We start from the raw sequence: 22289 nt of genomic DNA on the forward strand, positions 1-22289 counted from the left end.
TATGCTCAAATTCTGATTGGATAACGGTCATGCATTTTACATGTATCAAAAAATATTGCCTAATAGAGTAAATATCCAACATCAATTTGTGAAAATTAAATGATAAAAGGATTAAAAGCATATTTAGAATTTTGCCTAACCTTCAACGCCCCTTCGAAAGTTGAGTTCCGTCGGAACACAAAGAAAATGAAAGAATCTTCAAAACAACAACGTTCACACTAGCGATAATTTAATTAAATAAGAAATTTAAAAAATTATAAATTCCTTCCAGTTTCATTCCTATTGTTTGTCATAATAACCGTCGGGAAGAGAAAAATAACCAACTTTCTAATTCAGTTCCGTATTGATGATGCAATATCTATATAAAAATTCGAAACGATTTTCTGAAAAACTTATTTTAGAACAAAAACCAAAAGTATGGTATTGAGGAGGATGTGTATTCACCTGCATCAATATGTGTGAGTGTGCCCGTCAGCCCATGCGTGACCTTAGCCGTCCCAGTCAAGGTCAGAATTATAAGAACGCAGATGAATAAAAGAGAATTAATTCTTGAGAATTAATTCTTAGATGCACATGACTGAGGTGAAAATAGTTCGAGAGGGAAAAGAAAATATATAAGATGTAATCCCCCTTTAATGTATCTTTTTTTTTAAATAAACAAAAAAAAGAACTAACTGCAAATGCATATTTGGAGAGCCTATTGTTAAACAATGAAATGTCACGAATTCTCGATTCGCGGGAAAAATTAATTTTAGTTGCAAATTTTTTTTCAAAATAATTTTTCCCCAAATTCACTTAACTTTTTGTAGCTAAATTTTTGGTGATGGCTCAAGAGAAATACCAAAATATAAAACAATTAAAGTTTGTTCCGAGTTTGAGATAAATCCATATTTTCTATTTTTAATCTTTAAAGAATAATAAATATTTTTTACTCTCTCTTGTAGCTTGCCACAAGAGTTGTAACATAGTTGTGGCTATATTATAAACTTTTCACTGGTTTTTTTTTTCTTTCTTTCTTTTTTCGTAGCTTGTCACTTTGCCATAACGTACTTTTCATTTGAAAAGTTTAGAAACTACTTCAATTAGCTAGATGGTAACTTAATATATCTGTATATGTTTGAAAAAAAAAGATATTTTTCCTTGTAAGAATAGGTAAGGTTAATTTAAATAAAGTTAAAACATCTTTTAAAATAAGCACAAATAATGTAATATATATTGACATTCGATCGTTTCGGTTCTATATGTACTAGATCAAACACAATAGTACGTTTGTAGTACCGAAACGATCGTATGTCTGCCATAACGTTACATTATTTCATTATTATTGTTTGGGTCCAGTAAAAATAATACCGCACGAAACGATTATATGTTTGCTTATGTGACAGTGTTTTTACAATCTAGATTTCCATCTTCATTTTATATATATATAAAAAAAATACGCATTTAAAGCAGTTTCAGCAATTTAAATTTAAAAAAATTAATTTTTAGTATAATTTTATTTCCGACAGCTTTTTTGTTCAATTTCGTTTTCCTCATTTTTAGAGTGTTAATAAGAAATCGTAACAAAAATATTTCATAATAAATACATGAAAAAAGAAAACTTTAAAATGTGTGATACTTAATACTTCACAATAATTGTTTATTCTAGAATTTGATTATTCTACAAAACAATAGCTTTTTTTTCTACTTATAACAATTTTATTCAAATTTGAAGTAGGGGGAAAAACAAGGTAGGGGGAACGAAAAACAATAATAAAGCTTTACACTTTATAAATTCTATCCTTTCTTGGAATTTTTTTTTTTTTTTCATTTCTGCTTAAAATAAAAAATAAATAAAAATTTCTCAACATAAAAATATGTTTTAATTCCGAATTCATTTTTACTAAGCTTTTAACTTAAAATTGATTTCTTTAATTAATTGATTTTTTAAAAGAAAAATCAAATTCAAGGTTACATATTTTTTCAGCAACAATTTCAAGTATCAATCACGACGTCAAAATTTAAAAAAAAATAAAATAAATAAACATTCGGATTTGTTGAATTTAAAAGATACATGCAAACAGCAACATCTTACAATATGTGACAGAAAATTCGAGAACTTTTAAAGGGGGGAAAAAAGATGATGGATATTGCACTAAAAGATAATAAATAGAGCCTTAACTTGAAGAGCCAAGCCTTAGACACATAACTAAGTAAAGAGCCAATTAAGACACACCAAAAGCGTAATGAATTAAATATTAGAGAATCTTTCTTTACAATTAACTATGAATTAACTTTCTTTTCAAATTTACAATTCTTTACAATTATCTATGTAATTATAACTTTTACATTCTTTATGCAAAATATTATAATAATCTACACACAGTTGACTACAACTCTATCCAAATCTTTTTTTCATGCTTTATTCGGGAAAATAAAGCGAAATTCAAACAAGCCGAAAAATTAAAGTTTAAATTAATTAAAAAGTTTGACAAAATACATGATTTTATATAAGCAACGATACATTGTTCTGAATAAACATAAGCTTTTCTAAACTTATTAACAGAAAGATTAAAAGGTTGATGATTAAAACAGCAACATTCGATATAATTAAATAGTTCTTACCCTTTTTAGGTTTTTCGGCATCTGGGAAGCATATTCTAAAAAGGCCAACATCCCTGCTAAAATACCTGACATCTTCATCAAATTCTTTCTGAGAGGAAACAGGTTCTTTTTCTTCGATATAAGTCCGATTCACTCGAATTTCGTACCAATTATCAGTGCCGAATGCTATAGCCAAGCAAGCCACAGCAACAACAGCTGTGATTGTGGCAAAAGACAAAGTCACTGCAGAGCAAGCCATAATTATACACAAACAAAAATAATTATACAAACGATATTTATGATGGGAGGCAGGAACACTCAAAATTTCACACAATTTGAATCCAAATATTCTAACGAATTAATAAACTTATATCAAAAAAATTTTTGAATTCGAATATTTCACAAATCAAGAATGAAAATCGTCTGCTATAAATAAATCGTTTGTTTATAATCACATAGACGTCGAAAAGGAATAGTCTATTGTGTGATGAATCATTGTGTTTCGGTTCGCGTCCGTCTACATCCGCCAAGGTGCTCGTAAGATCTGAAACTGAGGGTTATTCGGATTGTGAAGTTTACGTTGAATACGTCACAGCAGCTGCGGTTGAACGAATACCTGCCTCTTCGTTTGTGACGCGAACAGGTAGATTCTGGCTTCTCTTAAGATACCAGATCTCGTTTTCTTCGCCTTTGGCAAAATATTTGATTCCTGCGTAAGCTAAGAATCTGTTTCATTACACGTAGACGCTATGGAACCGGTTGTGAAGATGTTCTAAAATCATACAGAAAATATTTTTTTTTTATTAAGAATACATATAATATTTACTTGCCCATACTGATTCATTAAATATAGTCCAATGAAACACAAATCAGAAATCCAATTTCCTTCATTACTCAAGAAATAAATTTATAATTTATTGTTCAGTAATGTTATTCAAAAAAAAGGTTCCATTCGTAGTTATTGATTAGTAATTGCAATAATCTTAAACAATGTTATTTACAGCACATTTAATTTTACATCGTAGCTAATTTTTTTTTAAAAAATTATTAATAAAATCAAATTAATATTATCCTAAATAAATTTAAACGAGATTTTAAAAAAAGGAATAAAATTTATTGGAAAAAAGTTGATTGAAAAAAAAAAAAAAAAAACACGTAACTATAGTGAAACTGAAATAATATTAACAGTGAGATTTTTTGTGAAACATTCTCAGAAGGCAGTAAATATTAGAATATATGACAGTATTTCTTTTATTTTTTATTGTACCGAAATAGAGAATTAAAAAAATAATGGGACATCTATAAATAAGATTAAATTAACAATGTCTGTATACAACAAACGAAAAAAAAAACCAAATAAAAAGAAACATATTTTGGTCCGGGGGGGGGGGGAAGAAAACTAGTAAGTCTATTCAGAATTAAATATTGTCGTCTGAGAGAACTTTAGTGAAACATTCTCAAGTATATGACAATATTTTTTTTAAAATTTTTTAATGGAATGAAATGTAAAATTCTTTTTAAACAAATATTAAATTTATCTTAATGAACAGAACAAATGAACAGATTTTGGTCTGAAAAAAAAGAACAGTAAATGCATTGAAGCTAAAATAACGTCAACCGAGGTCTCCTGTAAAGCACTTTTTTTTCGTATTTAACAAATTTTTGATTATATTGTAATATAAGATAGCACAATACCTTTGAAATAAGGTAGTAAATAAGAGGATCGCTTTATTAGACAATGAAAAAATGAGCTTGATAATTTTTAAAAAAATTTTCCCCAGAAATAAAAAGGAATAAAAGTCATAGAGTCATCATTTGAGTAAGTCATTTAAAACTACACACTTCTCAACATTTAAGGATTCATAGTACCCCTGCAAAAAAAATTTTTAAATAGAGGTTTAATCATTCATTTTGTGAATGCTTTACATGCTCATTTAACTTATAATCAATAATTTATCTTCAAAAAATAATTAAACTGTTTATTATTTTTTTTAATTATTGAAAAAATTCAAAATTTTTAAATCCTTAAAGCTTTTTTATTTTAACATATTTTCAAAAAAAAATTTTTTTTTCTTAGTGCTTAAAATATTCATCTTAACAATTTTGTGTATTCATTTATAAATATATCGATTAGAATATTTTGAATAGATTATTTTGTAAAAAAGCAGAAAAAAAAGGTTAAAAATTCCTGTTAGGTATATATAACATGCTGTAAAAATTGTAATACCTCATAAAAGGTTTTTTCCACGCACAGTTTACATAAGTGTAATAAAAAAAATTCATTAGGTATTTAATTAAGATTGAAACACAAAATTATCATCGGTGAGAAAAAGCACTTTAAATTCTGTCTGCTGAGCAAGTTATTTATTTTTAGGGCATTCCAAAATCATTCATAACTTTTTTAAAAATTTAGATAGAGAGATGTTTTTTTTCAGTGCATTTGAAATAGTTCGAAGTTTTAATGTAAGCAATCAATTTTTTCTCTCGATATTTTGGGTACGGAGACCCCTTAAATTTTTTTAAATCTAGATTTATTACAGTTTAAATTCATGATAACCGATTTGGGTGAAACCAAAAAATTCTTTTAACGTTAATTGCATAAAAAAATAACTATAAGATTCTTATAAAAAAACGGGCAACTTTCTACTATTTAACTATCTATCAAAAACCGTGGCGACACTAAAAAAGTCTTTTAACGTTAATTGCATAAAAAAATAACTATAAGATTCTTATCAAAAAACGGGCAACTTTCTACTATTTAACTACCTATCAAAAACCGTGGCGACACTAAAAAAAGTCTTTTAACGTTAATTGCATAAAAACATATCTAAAAGATTCTTATCAAAAGACAGGCAACTTTCTACTATTTAACTACCTATCAAAAACCGTGGCGACACTAAAAAAGGTCTTTTAACGTTAATTGCATAAAAAAAAAAAAAACTATAAGATTCTTATAAAAAAACAGGCAAGTTTCTACTATTTAACTACCTATCAAAAACCGTGGCGACACTAAAAAAGTCTTTTAACGTTAATTGCCTAAAAAAATATCTAAAAGATTCTTATCAAAAAACGGGCAACTTTCTACTATTTAACTACCTATCAAAATCCGTGGATTGCAGAATTTTATTGGCATAAAAAATTTATTTCTCAAATTGTGATTGGTTGATGGCCTTGCATTCTACATGCATCAAAAGATTCTGCTGTGGACAGTTTATTTGCGAAAATATAGACAATTAAAATAAAACCATATTTAGAATTTTTCCTTCATGTCTGCACTCATTCGACGCTGATTCCGTTAGGTAGAGAAACGGCCTCTTAATTCAAAGAACAGCTTATGTTCAGGAAAAATTGGTAATTTATTGCATTTACATTCAAAAAATTTAATGAAAATTAGCATGATGAAAAGAGAAAGAATTTTGAATCGCGAACAGGTTACGGTGGTAAATACCCTTACCACGGGCGTAAAAGGGGGGTGTCCATGGGGTCCGGACCCCCCCCCTTAGCTTGAGTTTTTTTTAATATCCATATTTCCAAATATCGCACAGAACTTATTATAATATACGTCTTGCCAAAAAAAAAAATTTAAAAAATATGTGGCGAAAAAATTTTGTTTGCACCTTACAAAAGCTGAAGAATCCCTATCCCTGGCTTTGCATGTTTCATTGAGCGAAAGAAACGAAAGTTTCATCAAGAAAGTTCCGACGAAATTGTAAATAAGTTATCAACAAGGCGCAAAAGATTAAATGTATTACTTTAAGCAATTAACATTTTTCTATGCTCTTTGATCATTGTTTTCCTTGCAATAAACAAATATTTTACACACCTGTATGATTACTGAAATATTAGTAGCTTATATTATATATATATATGTAATGGAAATTCTCGACCCCCACCTTGTAAAAGCTATAGCTACGTCCGTGACCCTTACCACTACTAAAATGTTGATGGAAAGCTGTTGTACCACCTATGATTTGTGCTGCCATCTGTTGATAACTTCAGAAACACTAACAAAAAAATACCTATGAAACTCTTTATTTATATAAATATGGGTAACAGTAAAGGTTAGAGTGCGATGGGGAGTTATGTTTTCATTCGTTTGTCATACAGTTTATTTCAACTAATTATATTCACAGAATTTATAAAATCGGTTATTTATAAGTACAAATGCTCAGGCTGGGATAGCCTGGTTGGTAGGGCACTTAGCCCATGACAAAGAGTTCGTGGGTTCGATCCCCGCCGGTCGAAGATTCCCCGTGTAGTAAATGGCGACTAATGCACGTTAAATCTGTCGAGTCGCAAAGTCCTCCATGTTCCCGTAACAAATCAATACCTCTGGGGAAACTGTTCTAGGAGTTTCCTTGACTTCTGGATTGGTTCAAAATTACAAGGCTACGGAGTTGAACATTAGTAGCCATAAACCCAAAATTGGGTCGGCTGTTCAACGACGGATAAAATAAGTACAGATGTACAAGATAATGGTCATTTTCTTACAGTAGAAGTTTTTAAAATCCTACTTATCTTCTTACCTACCATCCAAAAGAATGTCTTAAAAATTAATTTTAGGAATTAATCAATCTTTGTTTTTGAGTGATTTGTGCTAAGATAATTTCTTAACAACATGCATTGATAGAGTTGTCACTCAAATCTGGAGAAAAAATTCCCTTTACATATTATACACAATATATTAAAAGAAAAAACACAATCAATGCTCTTGTATGAGTTGTATTGGGCTAACTATATTTATTAGTTTTAATTGTTGGAAAAACTTAAGAGAAAAAAGGGAACACACTTAAAACAAATAATGCTATAGTAAATGAACTAGTTTAATAGAGTGGAAATATCATTCTTAAATATCCCAAAGATCGCGCTTTGAGTGGTTATCATTTTTTAAAAGACAATAAGAAACAAAATTCTCTGTATTTTTCCAGTTTCTAAAAAAAAAAAAAAAAAAAAAAAAAAAAAAAAAAAAAAAAAAAAATTAAAAATTTTTCTCTTATTTTAGGTGATTTTTATACTCCCTGTATTTTCCAATTTTTCCCTGATTGACTTTATCTATAAAATATCATTATGCAAGTGTAATGGGGCGAAATCCTTAGAAAGCTAGTAATTAAAAATTTAATGTTCGCCTACATCAATAGTATCTGATATTTGAAAAAAATTAAGAATTTTTTACTGAATATGAAAACTTGTTGGACATTGAAAATAAGGAAATTAGTTGCTGATTCAGAATTTGACACAAAATTATATAAATGCCCTATTAAATTATTTTTTTTTAAATAAAAAGTGCATTAAATAGTCTTAATTTTTTTTTTCAATACAGACTTAAATCTTTATAAGCACCTTTAAATTTATTAATGGGTAATACTACAGTTAAAGTAAAGAAATGTCTGTAAATGCTATAATCAAAAGAAAACAAGAGAATTATGGCAAGAAAGAAATTCCTGCAGAAATACATGTATTAGAAAACAACATGCAGATAAATTTTTTTTTTTTTAACCTTAGAATTATTTCAATATGATAATGATCATTATTTCATACCTTAATTTTTTTATGACGTCAAAATAAAAAAAATTTTAATACATTCATTATTATTTTAATTAAAAGCTCTGAATAATAATTATTTTTTAAAACAATTGATAATGGGTAAGAAATTTAATTTAATCAAAAATAAAATGCTTGCAATTGGAAAGTAAAACATAATTATTACATAAAATTATTTACTAAAATAGCACTCATGATAAAAGAAAAAAAATCATTAAATCATTGGATACATTTCATAAAAAATAAAACAGTTTTAATGTCTAATAATATATGGAAACATATTTATGGTGAATTTGTGTGTGTGTGTCTAATACTCTATGAATTGATTGAGACTTTCCATAAGAATTCTGGGTTTTTTTCAGTTTTCACAGAGAGTAGCCATTCTATTTTCAATATTTGACAGGGTAAAACATCAGGAAACATTCAGCATTAAGACTAGTTTGAATTAGACACAATTTAGTAGTAATCATGGTAAAAGAAATAAGATAAAGAATATATATTTTTTTAAATAAAATCATCAAATATTATTGTATTAATATAAGATATTATTTTTCTTAATAATCTTATATAATCACATTGTTTCAGTAATGTTATGATCATTTTTTAAATGGTCATAATAATACTATAACTTAATCTGCAGTAAGTAATTTTCTTTATTTTTTATGTTTATTGATGAAAGTAAAAAATTACATTACCAAAGGTTCCGTCCTAATTATTATGTAGTCAGATTTCAGTTGCAAAAGGAAAAATTAAAAGATAAAATTTTACATAAACTCCTACCAGAAAAAAAAATGCCCTAAAACAGTTAGTAGCGTAAATCTCATCAAAATCTAGGCCTTACTAATGAATTATTTAAGAGAAATTTAAAAAAGAGCTTTTTACAATAAATTTTCGCATACCACAGCAATGAAACTATATAAGAGCTATTAGTTCATGTGTAAAAAATGTTAACAGTTTTTTTCTTCTTATTTTAAGGACAAAAGAAATACACACATAATTGATAAGAAATTTTTTCTTTTAAAAAAGCAACAGTTTTTAATAAGACTATTACTTGGTAACATTCTTAACAATATTTACACAAAACATATTAATAAAATCAGTTACACCAATATTTGCAACATATTTCTAGCTCTTTCAAACTTGACCAAGTCTTCATCACCTTTAAAAAATAAAAACCATAAATAATATTAATGACCTCTACATGTTTATATGATTGAAATTACAAACAGTACATGCAGGGCTGCCATTGGATGAAAACAAGAATAATAGTAGCTTTAGTTGCATCATATATGAAAAAAAGTCTCCTAAATAGTCTCCAAGATATATAAAATAGGTGCCAACATCATATCCTCCTCTAACATAATTTTAATTATTTGTGCTATAAAAGTATAAAATTCAAATATTATGCAGTTAGATACTCATATTTTATAAAAAAATGTACGTTTATTTGTGGATTTACCAACAATATATAGAATGCTGAAGGAACTGCTGTAGAAAACTTCCAAAATTTTTGAACATTTTAAAAATATCTATTTTTGGTTTTATTCTTTATGAGGCATAAGGCTTCAGATATCATATAAGAAACAATAGTTGTAATTAAAAAAAAATATTTAAAAAAAAGCTAGAGACTAAAGATTTTAGGCATTATAAAAAATGAAGTAGAAATCACCTTTACTTTCATATATAAATTTTTTTAACCTTACTATAAAATAAAAATTTAATGTAAAATAAACAAAATCTGCATTCTGAAAGTACTTAAATAATTTTCAACAATAATATGAAAGGAAAATTATTATATAGGTACAAATAAATTAAAATTAAGAATTTTATGATTGAAAATGAAGTGGGAAAAAACACACAATGTTGTATAAAATGTAAAATTTATTATTTTTTTAACATTTTCTTGGGGTTTTTAGTATAGATATCAATTAAATTTGTTTTCCTTTTATGAACAAGTTTATCAATTCTAACCGATTCAATTTCATGTTCTCTCTCTGTTACTCATAATTTTTCAGCAGCTTCATGAGTTAAACATGAATTGGCAAGCAGACACAGAAGCTGACGTACTAATAAGAATTCATGTTCTACCGCGTTCTGCTCCTCACACCCCCATTCAAAATGAATGAATTGAAAAACAAGTACAGTTGCAATACTTGACCTTGAGTCATTATTTCGCTTTTTTGGCTATCACTATGCATTTTAAAAGAAGAATAGCAGAAATGAGAGGATTTAAAAAAAAAAAAAAGGATATAACAGGGGGGGAGGAAGAGTGTAGAAATAATAGAAAAAGTAAGGAAAATATGACGTCTGCGGTACCTGCAAACTTCAACATTCCAAATCGAACCGAACATCAAAACAAACCGATCCAAAATTTTAATTACTTGTGGACCCTTATTCTGTCACACTAAGCATAAAAACAGGGAATTTTATTTTTATCTGCTACAGAACAGGTGAATTTGAAACTCGAATTTCCATTCTCCGCTCTAATTTGCAGCTGCTTAGTTTAGACATTTGAAGAAAAGAAATAGAAATATTGCAATCAATTTAATTCATCTATCAAGTTTTTATTTTGTTTACTTTTCCTAACTGAAGCATTTACAAATTTAAAGCTTATTAAAAAAATTACGATCAGAATTCGATAAAACGAATATCACCATTACCTTTTTTCTATTGTAAATAGCTCTAAAAAAATTAACTACCCATTTTGTGTAATTAAAGAAATTTTTTTTTTTTAATTTTGCTACTTCGTTCAAATTAAAAGAGGGGGGGGGGGGGGAACGTAATCCTCAGAGATATTACATGAGCAGGAGGAGCATTCACGCAGTGTGAATTCCATTAGTCTGATTGGATAAACATGTCTGTCTTGCTTTTGACATCAGTGAGGAAGAATAAAGTTTGGATAAAACGAAAACGCGCGGGGGAAAAAAAGAGGGGGAAAGAGGGAAACTCAAGTTATTCTTAATTTTAGTCGCTAATTGGCTTAAAAAAGTCGCCAATTTTACGCAACTCATTGCAAATTAGTTGTTTTTACTCATATTTCTACGATAATAGACGCCCTAGTTGCTATTGCTTGAAAATAGTCGCTTTAGTAGCCTTTTTAGTCGCCAATGGCAGCCGTGTACATGTAAAATTGTAAAAAAAAATCACGGGATTTTAAAATCAGCCACTTATAAAAATCAAATTTACAAGAATAGTATCATTACTATTCTGCTTCTGTACATTACTGCTAGGAATGTGTTTTTTTTTTAATTTTTCATTTTTATTTAATTCATTAGAACTTTCTAGTTTCTCAAGTCTTGAAAGATATGTAGCACATCAATAACACATTTTCTTCTTTCTAAGAACAAAAACAACCAAGTTACAGATGTGGATTACAGTTACAGTTCAAAGAGAAATTGAGTGAGATTTAAAAAGTACTACAGAGAAGGAGTGTAAAAGATTCCAAATGAAAACTATTTATATGAGAAAAATTATGGAATGGTTTCATCATTGACATCATTCAATGTCAATCACACACTCAAAAATTCAATAATCAATTAAGGTAAGATTATTTTCAACAGATATCTGAAAAACGGTTAATATTTTAAAATAAACTTTATAGCAAACAAACAAAATAATTAATGTTTAAAAACTTTTAAACCATATTGAATCTTTAATCTCAAAGTTTGATAAGTAAGAAAATCCTTTTGTAAATTAAAAATTATAGCTCTTGTGTAATTAAAATGTCAAATGTAAATTCAGTTGAAATAAAATAAAAATATTATAATCAGTTAACCTTTTAGTGTATTTGTAAAATTTAAATATTTTTCCTAAGTGTATATATTCCAGTTTGTAAAATCAGCTGCTTTATAAAATCAATTATGAATAACACGGTTTTAATAGATGGTGGGCACTGTATGCAAAAATGATGTTTAAAAACATGTTCACTTAAAAATACTTTGAAAGGAGCTGATGATTTTTAAACAATTTGCTATTGCACTGCAAAATTTACACTACAGAATCTTGTTCAATTCAACATTAGTATTACACAAAATTCAAACATATTAGGTTAATAAAATAAATATTTACTTATACACTGTCACAAAACACTGAAAAAACTCTGACCCGATCTTTTCCATTTTGAAATTCTTTTTTATTTTACTAAAATGACTTTGACACATCTTTTCCACATTATTTTTTAAAATTTTTTCTAAAATATTACATTTAAGTTATACGAAACAGATGAATTTTTGATAAAGAATTAAAGTATAATAAAAGTTTAGATTAATGGTTACAAATTATAAGCAAATTAAGTTCAGCGTTATACCTTATCGTTACCAATCCAGCTATAATTTTATATTTTAAGAAAGAAAAAGATTAATGCAATTTTAAACATATAGACATAAAAGTCAAATACATATAGTTTTTTTAACATATTTTATGAGTTCTATATACTTATAGCTCATGCACAATAAATAAAACTTACTAATTTTCTTTTTATCCTTTTTGTCTATATTGTGCTTTATTGTGATACGTATATTGTGCTATATAGTGTGTGTGTGTGTATATATATACACACACACAGTTTTAATTTATTCTGAATGCTATAGAATGACCAAAGTCTGGAAAAAAAATCAAATATGCAAGCAAAATATAAATAATTTATAGATAAATAATGCAGAAAATCATGGAATAAGCTGAACTGGAAATAGAAATTGTAACAATTGATTTGAAAAACACATCCAGAAAAATACAAATTGAAATATACATCCCGACAATGCTGGCTAAATAATTGAATATTTCTATTTAAATTTCTACAATAAATCGATAGATTAATCAAAAAATTTTTGTTAGAAATTATTTTAACTTTCAGAATAAATAAAAGACGGATGTTGACTTCAAGTACTAATTCATACCTATCTTATTTCAAAAATTACAAATAAAAACAATTTTAACTTGTAAATTAAGTATACAACATTCTTTTTAAATCTTATAAAGAAATTTGCTTACTCATATCTTCTTCAGTCTTTTCTTCAAATGATTTTATAACATTTTCACATTCATCACTTAGTCTAGATCTAGCTTGTCCTTTCAAATCAATAACATAATTCAGTAGTATTTCAAAATCCTTTTCCTCAATCTATAATGCATACAAATAATAAACAAAATATAAACCCTAAATTATATCACATTTAAAAATAAAAAAAAATTGATGAATGGATCAAAATAATTCTTAGTCGTTTGCGTAAAAGAAGATTATTTTATCGTTAATTAAACGAAATTAATAAAACATTAACCAAAAAAACTAATATCTCATTTGCACTGACACGACTGAATATGTCTGACATCACGCAGAAATATCTTACACCTGAGCACTCACAAGAACAGACAAGCAACTTAAAATTAAATTATCTGGTCAGCGCAAATAAGAACAAAACAACTGCACAAAATTTTAAACTAAATTAAACCGTTTAACCGTTATGATTTTTTAAATATTCATTTTGATTTCTTTTGTTATTTTTTTAAAGATTGAGAAATTTTATATTGCAATTGGTCGAGCTTTATAAATACAATTATACTTGATATAATAAAATTAAATCAGAATAATACTTTTGAGACAACATTACCGCATTAAAAATTGTTTTGTAGCAATACATAATAAGTGAAAATGCAATACTCAAAATTATTGAAAATGGAAATGTATCATTAACAACTCAAAAACAAGCTATAATAAACAAATGTCACAATATTGATTTTACAGATATATTTTTTTTATTCCTTAAATACACTTTTGAAATGGTGAAATATAGTGTGATCCTTTATACTTTAATGGTTGGTTGACAAAATATTACAAAATGGGATAACTTAACTGACCAATTTAATAAAAAAAAATCACAATATAAGGAAATAAAATCAGCATTTAACTTAAGTCTGAATTTTTATTCCATGTAGAATAATTCCCATTTAAAATTGTATATACTTGATTAACTTAAAATTTATATTTTCAGAATTAAAATTAAATGTGGTTAATACGATAATATTCTAAAATTAGGAATTGGTACCATTTTTATGACCATCATGATTTTTACAAAAATAGCATTTCCACCCTGTTCTTTATTATTCTGAAAAAATTGAAAGAATTATAAGATTATCAAAATGTTATTTCAAAAGTGCTGCAAATTGAAACTTATTAACACAGAATATATTTACAAAATAAATCTTAAAATTACGAAAAGCAATAAAAAAAAACTTAAATAATCTCCCTTAAAAAAATATCATTTGATTTTCTTAAAAGAAAAAACAAACAACAGCAAATTGAGATTCAAGCGAAGAATAATTTTAGAATAAGTAACATCTTCAGAAAATGCAAAACAATACATATAATGCTAAGTTACAAGGGAAGCTACACCTCATAACTTTTAGTATTCCACATAATTGGAAATTATATAAAATATAAGCACTGTCCTGAAATTCAAAAGGTTTGGTCAATAATAAATACTGAGTATGGCAGGAACAAAGTTACTGATTGCAACCATTACCACACATAACAAGTATTGAGCTTTACTCCATATCTGAGCTTTCAGGAATTATTTTTTCTTGCCATTTGAAACAAATTTTAGTTTTGTAGTCTTTTTATTAGTGGTTTGCAAACAAATAATAATAATAATTAAAACTTCTGCAAAAATTGTGTTATTTGATCATTTGTAGTGAAGAAACTTATTATCTTGAAGTTTCAGGAGGAAAAGAAAGAAAAAAAAAACCTCATTGGGATTATCGATAACGGTCAAAATAACTTCAATTAATGGGTGTCAATAAATCATTGCCTTATACTTAAACATTTATTGAAAAGATATAAGTATTGCCATTATTTTTATTTGTGAAAGAGTCCAAACATTAAAAACGAGAATTTGATGAATCCAATGATTTTTATGGCTATATATGATGTCCTCTCAATGGTAAAATTTTTTTAAAGTGTTGTTTATATTATTAACAGTGAAAAAAAAATTAAGAATGTAGAATATCCTTATAAAGCAATCCTACTCTATTTTAATAATTTCTGCCATAATCTTTCTATGCAAAAGAGCCCTAAAATTAAAACAGAGAATTTAGCCAATGAATTTTATGATTGTTAAATTAAATTCCTGTCAATTGATATTACTTTTTATCTGTTCCTTACATTAATTTGGTTGAAAAAGAAAAGAAAAGTAACAATGAAGAATTCTGTTATCATACAATTTTACTCTATTTTAATAAGAAGTTTCTTTAATATTAACAATTTTAATTACGCTAAGTAAAGGCCAAATGTTTATTAGATATATGAATATTAAAGACCATATGACTATATATATATATATATATATATAGGTCTGGCTGATAATGCGAATAGAATTAAATAACTAATAAATTATGAAAAAAAAGGAGAAAACAATTACTCAAACTCACATCTTCAGTAGAAAAAATATTTTTAAGTAACCAAGTCTGCAGATTTTTTTTAAAAGTCCACGTTTCCCTAGATGAATTCCATGAATGCAGATAGTCAATTGCCAGTTTTCTTGCCTCTGAAACATCTTTTTTCACACTTTTTTCTCGAGCTTCTTTCTTACGCTGCTTCTTCAAACGCATTTTCTCTTTCTTCCTCTCTTTCTCAGCAGCAATTTGAAGAAGATCTGCAGGATCATCCTCTTCTTCACTTGACTCTGCTTTCTGAACAGGCCTGGTATATTGGTGAGCTTTTGCCAAAACTAAATTCTTGATGTCAGTGTGGATTTTCGATTTAGTTTTCATTTTCAAATTTTTGTTAAAAAGAAAAATATATTAACAGGGGAGTCAAACCTGAAATATTAAAAGCAATTATATGAAAACAAACACAGGCTTTTAACAGTTAAAATATAAAATTAAAATAAACTCATATGCTGATTAGCTTTTTAACATACTTTCTACTAACTAGTACAAAATTTCTGTAGCGTTAGAAAAAATTCTTCCTAGTGGCAGCAAAGGGAGTGTATTAATAAAATAAATTTGAACACTAAGAATTTTGACGAGTAATACATCTAAATGATTTAAACAGATACACTAAAGGTCAGATTGCTTACTGATTGTGTTCCGTTAATAGTTTAATAAAAAATTTTTTGTCATAAGATTACATGCTTCAGTACACTATCACAGAAATACAAATTTCCAGAAAACCTCAAACGTTGAAAAAACAGTCTTTCAATAAAAATAAAAAAATTAAAGAACATGTATTTAAACTTTTTTTTAAAGATTTGTAAAACAATCTTGTTTAATTGATGGAAGTTTTTTGTTTCAGCAAGCTTCAAAAGCAGCCATGTTTACAGCAATAAAACAGATATATATTTTTCTACTTTTCCTAACAATAATGCTTTCATAGTTCTAATATTAATATTATTTTTTCATATTAATCTTCTCTTTCTGGTTTCGTTCTTCTAAGACAAAAGTACTTGTGCAAAAGAGAACTAATCATATCTTTAATTAATCAAAAGAAGCTTTAATGAAAGAAATATACGAAAGGAATTGTTTGCATTTCCAATATTTTGATAAGGAAAAATAGAAATGTACAAATATATGATTATAATTTCTAACCGGAATTTGGCAGTAATGGGAATATTATAGTATTTAATACAAGAATAAGGATTATCTTAAGCTACATGAACAAAGATATAATAAATTTAAAATATCCTTATATATTTCATTACTAGCAAAGACATCATCAAACTTAGTTCCTATGAGATTCGTAGAAGAATAAATATCTTAAAATAAAAATAACCCTTTCTGAAAAGTTAATAAGAAAAATATAACAATAATTGTAGTGAAAGGATCAAAGGAGTTTCAGAAAAAAGTAGCAAACTTACTAATTTAATATACAACCTTTCGAATTTTACTTTGAGTTTAAATATGTTAGCAATTAACTGCTAATGAAATAGTACATTAATTTTGAAACTTTCAAATCAGTTCAGATATAATTTCTATTGTTGATTTCAATCACTTTGAAATGATATTTTTATTTTATTTTACAACATAAATTTCCAACACAGGAACACACATGCCTTTATTTACGTTATTGAGTGCCTAATTTTGCTCACTTCAAGGTTAGTCGAAATACTGCGTAAAAGATCTTTGATATTTGCTTGTACTCTTTAAATCTAAGTTATTTTACCCTTTTATTTTTTTACATTTAAAATGAAGTGAAGAACTAAATTAGTTCGCAAAAATATTTTTTTAATTCCAGTTATTCCGATTCCGCTCAAATATGCCTGTTTAGTCATCATTGAGATTAAAAACTCAGTAAACTCGTTTTTACAGTGTTAAACAGTTTTATTCTTTGGCTCTGGAATAAATATTTACACTTTCGTCCGAGTTTCTAAGTTTTAGAGGACGAAAGTTTTGAAAAGAATTTTGTTTCAATTGAATACTCACACGAAGTAAAATGATACTTAGAGCCTCAAGAATACTTACTCAACGACTAAATTTCAATGCTAAACAAGTGATTCCTAAGCGTAATAGCGGTTTTGAAGCGTGAGTTTCTAATTGAAGAATTAACTACTTACTATAAATACATTCATTTATTACTTACTATTTATTTCAGTATTTCCTTTCTTTAATTTTTCTTTTTCTTTAGTAATTTATTGCTAATTTTTTTCTTATCTCATTTAATGATAGTAGGCATTGTTTTTCATACTGTAAACGTGCCCTTGGTGTTATAGCACCAGGAGTAACATGCCTCTGAGTGGGATTTACTATATCATTCCTATTCCTATAATAATTTCCTATTGTTTATCATTTTTCATTGTCATCATTAAAATGTTTTAATACAATTCCACGTTGTAATAATGAATTTCTGTACTGTGAAAGATTAATTTAATGTTTTAAACAATTAATTTAAATGTTTTAATACAATTCCACATTGTAATAATGAATTTCTGTACTGTGAAAGATTAATTTAAATGTTTTAATACAATTCCACGTTGTAAGAATGAATTTCTGTACTGTGAAAGATTAATTTAATGTTTTAAACAATTAATTTAAATGTTTTAATACAATTCCACGTTGTAATAATGAATTTCTGTACTGTGAAAGATTAGAGAATATGTTAATTTTTGTACCTTTAATCCTTTATAGTAATATTGGGAAAGAATTTAATTTTTTGAAAATAAATTCTTTGATTAAAAACAACTTAACAATACTATGCACTTAGTGGTTTTTGTTCACATGAAACTGTGGGAACGTTTCCGTATTGAACCTGTTTGTGCCTACTACGATCGACAGTGCACTAAATGGTTTTGTACTTATAAATTTTTTTTAATATGTAACTGGACTGGCCATGACTACGAGTCATAGGGAGATTTCCGTATAGTGATCTGTGGCAGAATACTTGCCTAGTCTTGGCAACTTCCGAGCAGCAGCCAATGAGAATCGAAAGAAAACATCACAGAAAGTGACCAACTCTAAAGGTATAACTCGTAACCACCCCGGGCAAACATCTACTTGTTTTATATTTGGAAAAGAAAAACCGAGAACAGAAGGACTACAAATAATTTTACTGGCTATCAACATTTTTCAAATTATATGAGGCCTTGTGTAGGTTAATATTTATATGAAGTATTTTTTTTATTTTTAAGGTGGGTTTATCGATCCAAACCAGTAGCTCCTCCAAGGCATAGATTTTGGATTGCTGATGGATTTAATGCTTTCATGTGGTGGTGGATTTTTGTCCATTGTTATTATGATTGGGGACACATTGTGGTAAGTTTTCATTTTAATCTCATTTTTATATGTAATTTTTTTTAAAATTCATTTTAAAACTGATTTTTAACATTTGTTAATTACTAGGTAATATGCTTTTATTTCAAGTTGTGGCTATTAACTTTAATCTAATAACTTCCGAAAATGTCATTAGAATTTAAATATCTAATTAATTTATTTTATGTTCTAATTTATTTATTTGATCTACTTTTATCATGCCTTTTAATGTAATAAACAAAAAGTCTGCAAGAGATTCGTCCTATGAGCATACCTGCCATGTCTCCTGTTTACCCGTATACTCTCAAATTTCTCCGTATTTGTTGAAGGAATTTAAAAAAGAAAAACTGGAGATAAAATATCTGCTGATGGTTAAAACACTTCGCTTTTTCCTCAACAGATGGTGCTATTGTTAGTATTGATGTTGAGTGTTAATAGTTTAAGTAATTATAAATAATGGTTTAAAAAAATATTTAGATTAAGATTTACCTATATATTTTTTACTTTGCTAAATGTAAGTTTTGATTTACGTGATGTATTAAAACACTTTACTCATAGTCAAAAAAATGTCTCCAGTAAAATCTCTGTTGTTTTGTTTCTTTAATGTTGGCAGGTATGTATGAGTATGGTGAGAACCTTGATGGCTCAGGGGATAGAACATTCACCTTTCAATGAGGTGAACTGGGTTTGAATCCTTGCGATGACTGGTCTATATGAACTCCGCATCCGACTTGTATTGACCACAGTGCAAGCGTTAATTATCCTCAGTGGTAGACGGATTATGGGTTAGAGTCCTCTTTCCGTTAGGCTAAACCTTGGGAGGTCTTCATAGTTTTCTTTTCCAAGCAACGCAATTTAATGCAATGTTTCATCTCCATGTAATGTAAATGTGGGTTAATTTCATTCAAATTTCTCCCAATACTTGGTCCAGGAGATCCCTTGTCCTCTAGATTGGGTTTAAAATCACAAGGCTAGAGAGTTGCACATTAGTAGTCGTAATCCCAACATTAGGTCTGCTGTTCAACGACGGTTATAAAAAAATAGTAATAAGTAAATAAAGTCTGAGTATGTTAAAGGATTTATCTCTGCAACCTCAAAAACCAATATTGCTTAAGGAACATGGTTTAAAGAGGAAGAAAACCCTAATATCAAAATTAAAGAACATTCCTCCAAATAAAGGGCTTTAAAAGCTATTTCTTAAAAGTACAACAAGTACAGGGTATTTCAAAACCTATTAAATAGGTATCTAATTTACATTCTAGTTTTAAAAGTTGTTGGAGCTGTCCCGAAAATCAATAACTGCTAATAACTTTAATAATCAATAACTTTAATTTCTAATGTGCAAGTATCATTGTTCATAGAACATAGAGAAGAAAATGAAAATTATTCATTGATTCTAAAAGTAATAAGGTAGTAGTGGACAACTGACTAATGATAGCTATCAATCGACTAATAAGTCTTCCAGTTAATGGTAACTTACTTCATTTTTTCAAGAAATAATGTATCAGATAGACAATTTAGATTCTATTTCTTTTCAAGCTTTAATTGCCAGTCCTGTTGCAAGACTTTATTTGAAGACAGCGTGTAGTTAGGAGATGAATGTGTGAGCAAGATCACAGAACATACAGCTTTTATTTGCAACTTAATTTGCATTATATCGATGCCTACAACTAATACACTAGCACAGCTATTAAAATTTACTTAAGAATAAAAATAAATGCTAATTTTCTTCTGGGCGTGCAATGTGACAACTCTGGCCCCCAAATGAATCACCTGCTTACTCAGTGTTAAATTTATTATCTTTTTGAATGGTATTAAGATAATTCTGATATCTACAGTTGGTAAAATAAAACGAAGCAGCGTAAATAATTTTTGATCAAATGATTGGATTTTCATGTATTTTACTTATCCTGTTACAAGTATCCCACTTAATGTATCACAATCATTTAGTATTGATCAGACAAATTGTTTTTCAGTAGTTTTACTGCATTTCATAATTTTTGAAGAGTGTTTTTCATATTTTCGTGTGCTTATTCATTAATGTCTCAATAAATATGCTAGCAGACTGGTATAGGCATGCTATTTCAGTACATTTTATTCTAGTTAAGTTACATGTCTGGTTGACTATATAAAACCTTTTAAGTGGTTTGCTACTTGGACGAATTTGTGAAAAACTTCCCTGCCAAGTACATTATTGTTATTTTAAAAAAACTGTGCGGAAAAGGAAAGAAATTACATCTTCACCTGAGCTTGGAGCCGACATATGGAATTAGACATATAAATCTTTTAACATATTCTGATTTTTCTCATATTGGTGAAGGAAAAACATAAGAATTGTGCTGTTTACTTAAAATATTTCAAGCTGATGTGGAAATATCTATTAGGTTCTTGTTTGCAAAATTTTAATTGGCAAAATCAATAATCCTTACTTTTACACTTGTTTACCTATTTTTCTTTTCTTGACATTCACAATTAATAATTAAAATGATTTTAAAAGGTAAGTTTTTTTTAACAATTGTTGTTTCTCTTTAAACCTTCTTCCATTTTGAATTATTATTTAATACTTACATGTACTGAGTTCTGAAAAATTTAATGACTTGGCAAAATAAATTTATTATATTGAGGGATAAGACAAAAATAAGATCTTTTCCAGAGACATTATAATTTTTCAAGAAATTTCACTTTACCTTCAATTAAATCTTCTTCTGAACTATTCTACTGCCAGTACTACTACAAAAACCCTCAATTGATTTGCTTTCTTGTGTTCAACATCTTTTACCTGGTTTATATTTTATATTAACTATTTTACAGGGTGAATTTGAATATCCTAAACCGCACAAATGGACTGATGCTGAATTGGGAGTAGTAGAAGAATTATAAGCATAACATTATGTAAATACAAAATCTGTGTACTTGAAAAGTGTTTTTCTTTTTTGAAATTAGTGAAATAAATAAATCTTATCCGCTTTAATGTTGTTTTTGTATGCACATCAATTGATCAAGTTCATTGTTTATTATGATTATAATGCATAATTTAAGAGGCCTGTTTCATACCAACTAAATTCAATTGTAAAACGGGTGTCGACCGACGAGGAAGTGTAAAAATTCTAAACAAGCCAAAGTTGGATATTTTTTATTCAGTATTTTTCAAAACATAAAATACAAGATTATTTTCTCTTCAGTATTTTTAAAAACATAAAATACAAGTTGGATATTTTCTCTTCAGTACTTTTAAAGACATAAAATACAAGCTGGATATTTTCTTTTCAGTATTTCTAGAAACTTAAAATAAGAGTTAGATATTTTCTACTTAGTATTTTTAAAAAAATAAAGTAAAAGTTTAATATTTTCTCTTTAGTATTTTTTAAAAACATAAAATACAAGTTGAATATTTTCTTTTTACTATTTTTAAAGACGTAAAATACAAG

The 22289-nt window shown here is 27.3% G+C and overlaps 3 protein-coding genes across 7 annotated transcripts in view; 1 reads left to right on the forward strand and 2 right to left on the reverse strand.

The window, feature by feature from the left end:
• Positions 1-3269, reverse strand: part of LOC107455850 (uncharacterized) — a 65293-nt gene extending 62024 nt beyond the window's left edge. The window contains exon 1 of the mRNA XM_043050922.3: positions 2605-3269. Within this exon, the coding sequence (XP_042906856.1) occupies positions 2605-2842 (238 nt within the window). The 5' untranslated portion in view covers positions 2843-3269. The remainder of the gene's footprint in view (positions 1-2604) is intronic.
• A 5863-nt stretch (positions 3270-9132) lies between these two features.
• LOC107455848 (cholesin) lies at positions 9133-17298 on the reverse strand. 5 transcript variants are annotated; one of them, XM_016073562.4, is made up of 5 exons: positions 16974-17192; positions 15547-15936; positions 14166-14225; positions 13114-13243; positions 9133-9283 (listed from the first exon to the last, which is right to left on the reverse strand). In XM_016073562.4, exons 2-5 carry the CDS (start codon positions 15886-15888, stop codon positions 9225-9227), a joined length of 591 nt encoding a protein of 196 aa, XP_015929048.1. In that variant the 5' UTR covers positions 15889-15936; positions 16974-17192; the 3' UTR covers positions 9133-9224. The 5 variants fall into 5 exon arrangements, with proteins under 5 accessions (XP_015929048.1, XP_071039136.1, XP_015929049.1 ...); XM_071183035.2 differs by having other exon boundaries at positions 16990-17189; XM_043050927.3 differs by lacking the exon at positions 9133-9283 and adding an exon at positions 11312-11461 and having other exon boundaries at positions 16974-17113.
• Positions 17299-17342: 44 nt separating this feature from the next.
• On the forward strand, positions 17343-21832 carry LOC107455849 (NADH dehydrogenase [ubiquinone] 1 beta subcomplex subunit 2, mitochondrial). The gene is made up of 3 exons (XM_016073564.4): positions 17343-17637; positions 18741-18864; positions 21673-21832. Exons 1-3 carry the CDS (start codon positions 17549-17551, stop codon positions 21739-21741), a joined length of 282 nt encoding a protein of 93 aa, XP_015929050.1. The 5' UTR covers positions 17343-17548; the 3' UTR covers positions 21742-21832.
• The last annotated feature ends 457 nt before the right edge of the window (positions 21833-22289 follow it).

The sequence above is a fragment of the Parasteatoda tepidariorum genome, chromosome 7 (genome assembly GCF_982258835.1).
Source record: "Parasteatoda tepidariorum strain Cologne lab strain chromosome 7, Ptep-v5.0, whole genome shotgun sequence".
NCBI lineage: Eukaryota > Metazoa > Arthropoda > Arachnida > Araneae > Theridiidae > Parasteatoda > Parasteatoda tepidariorum.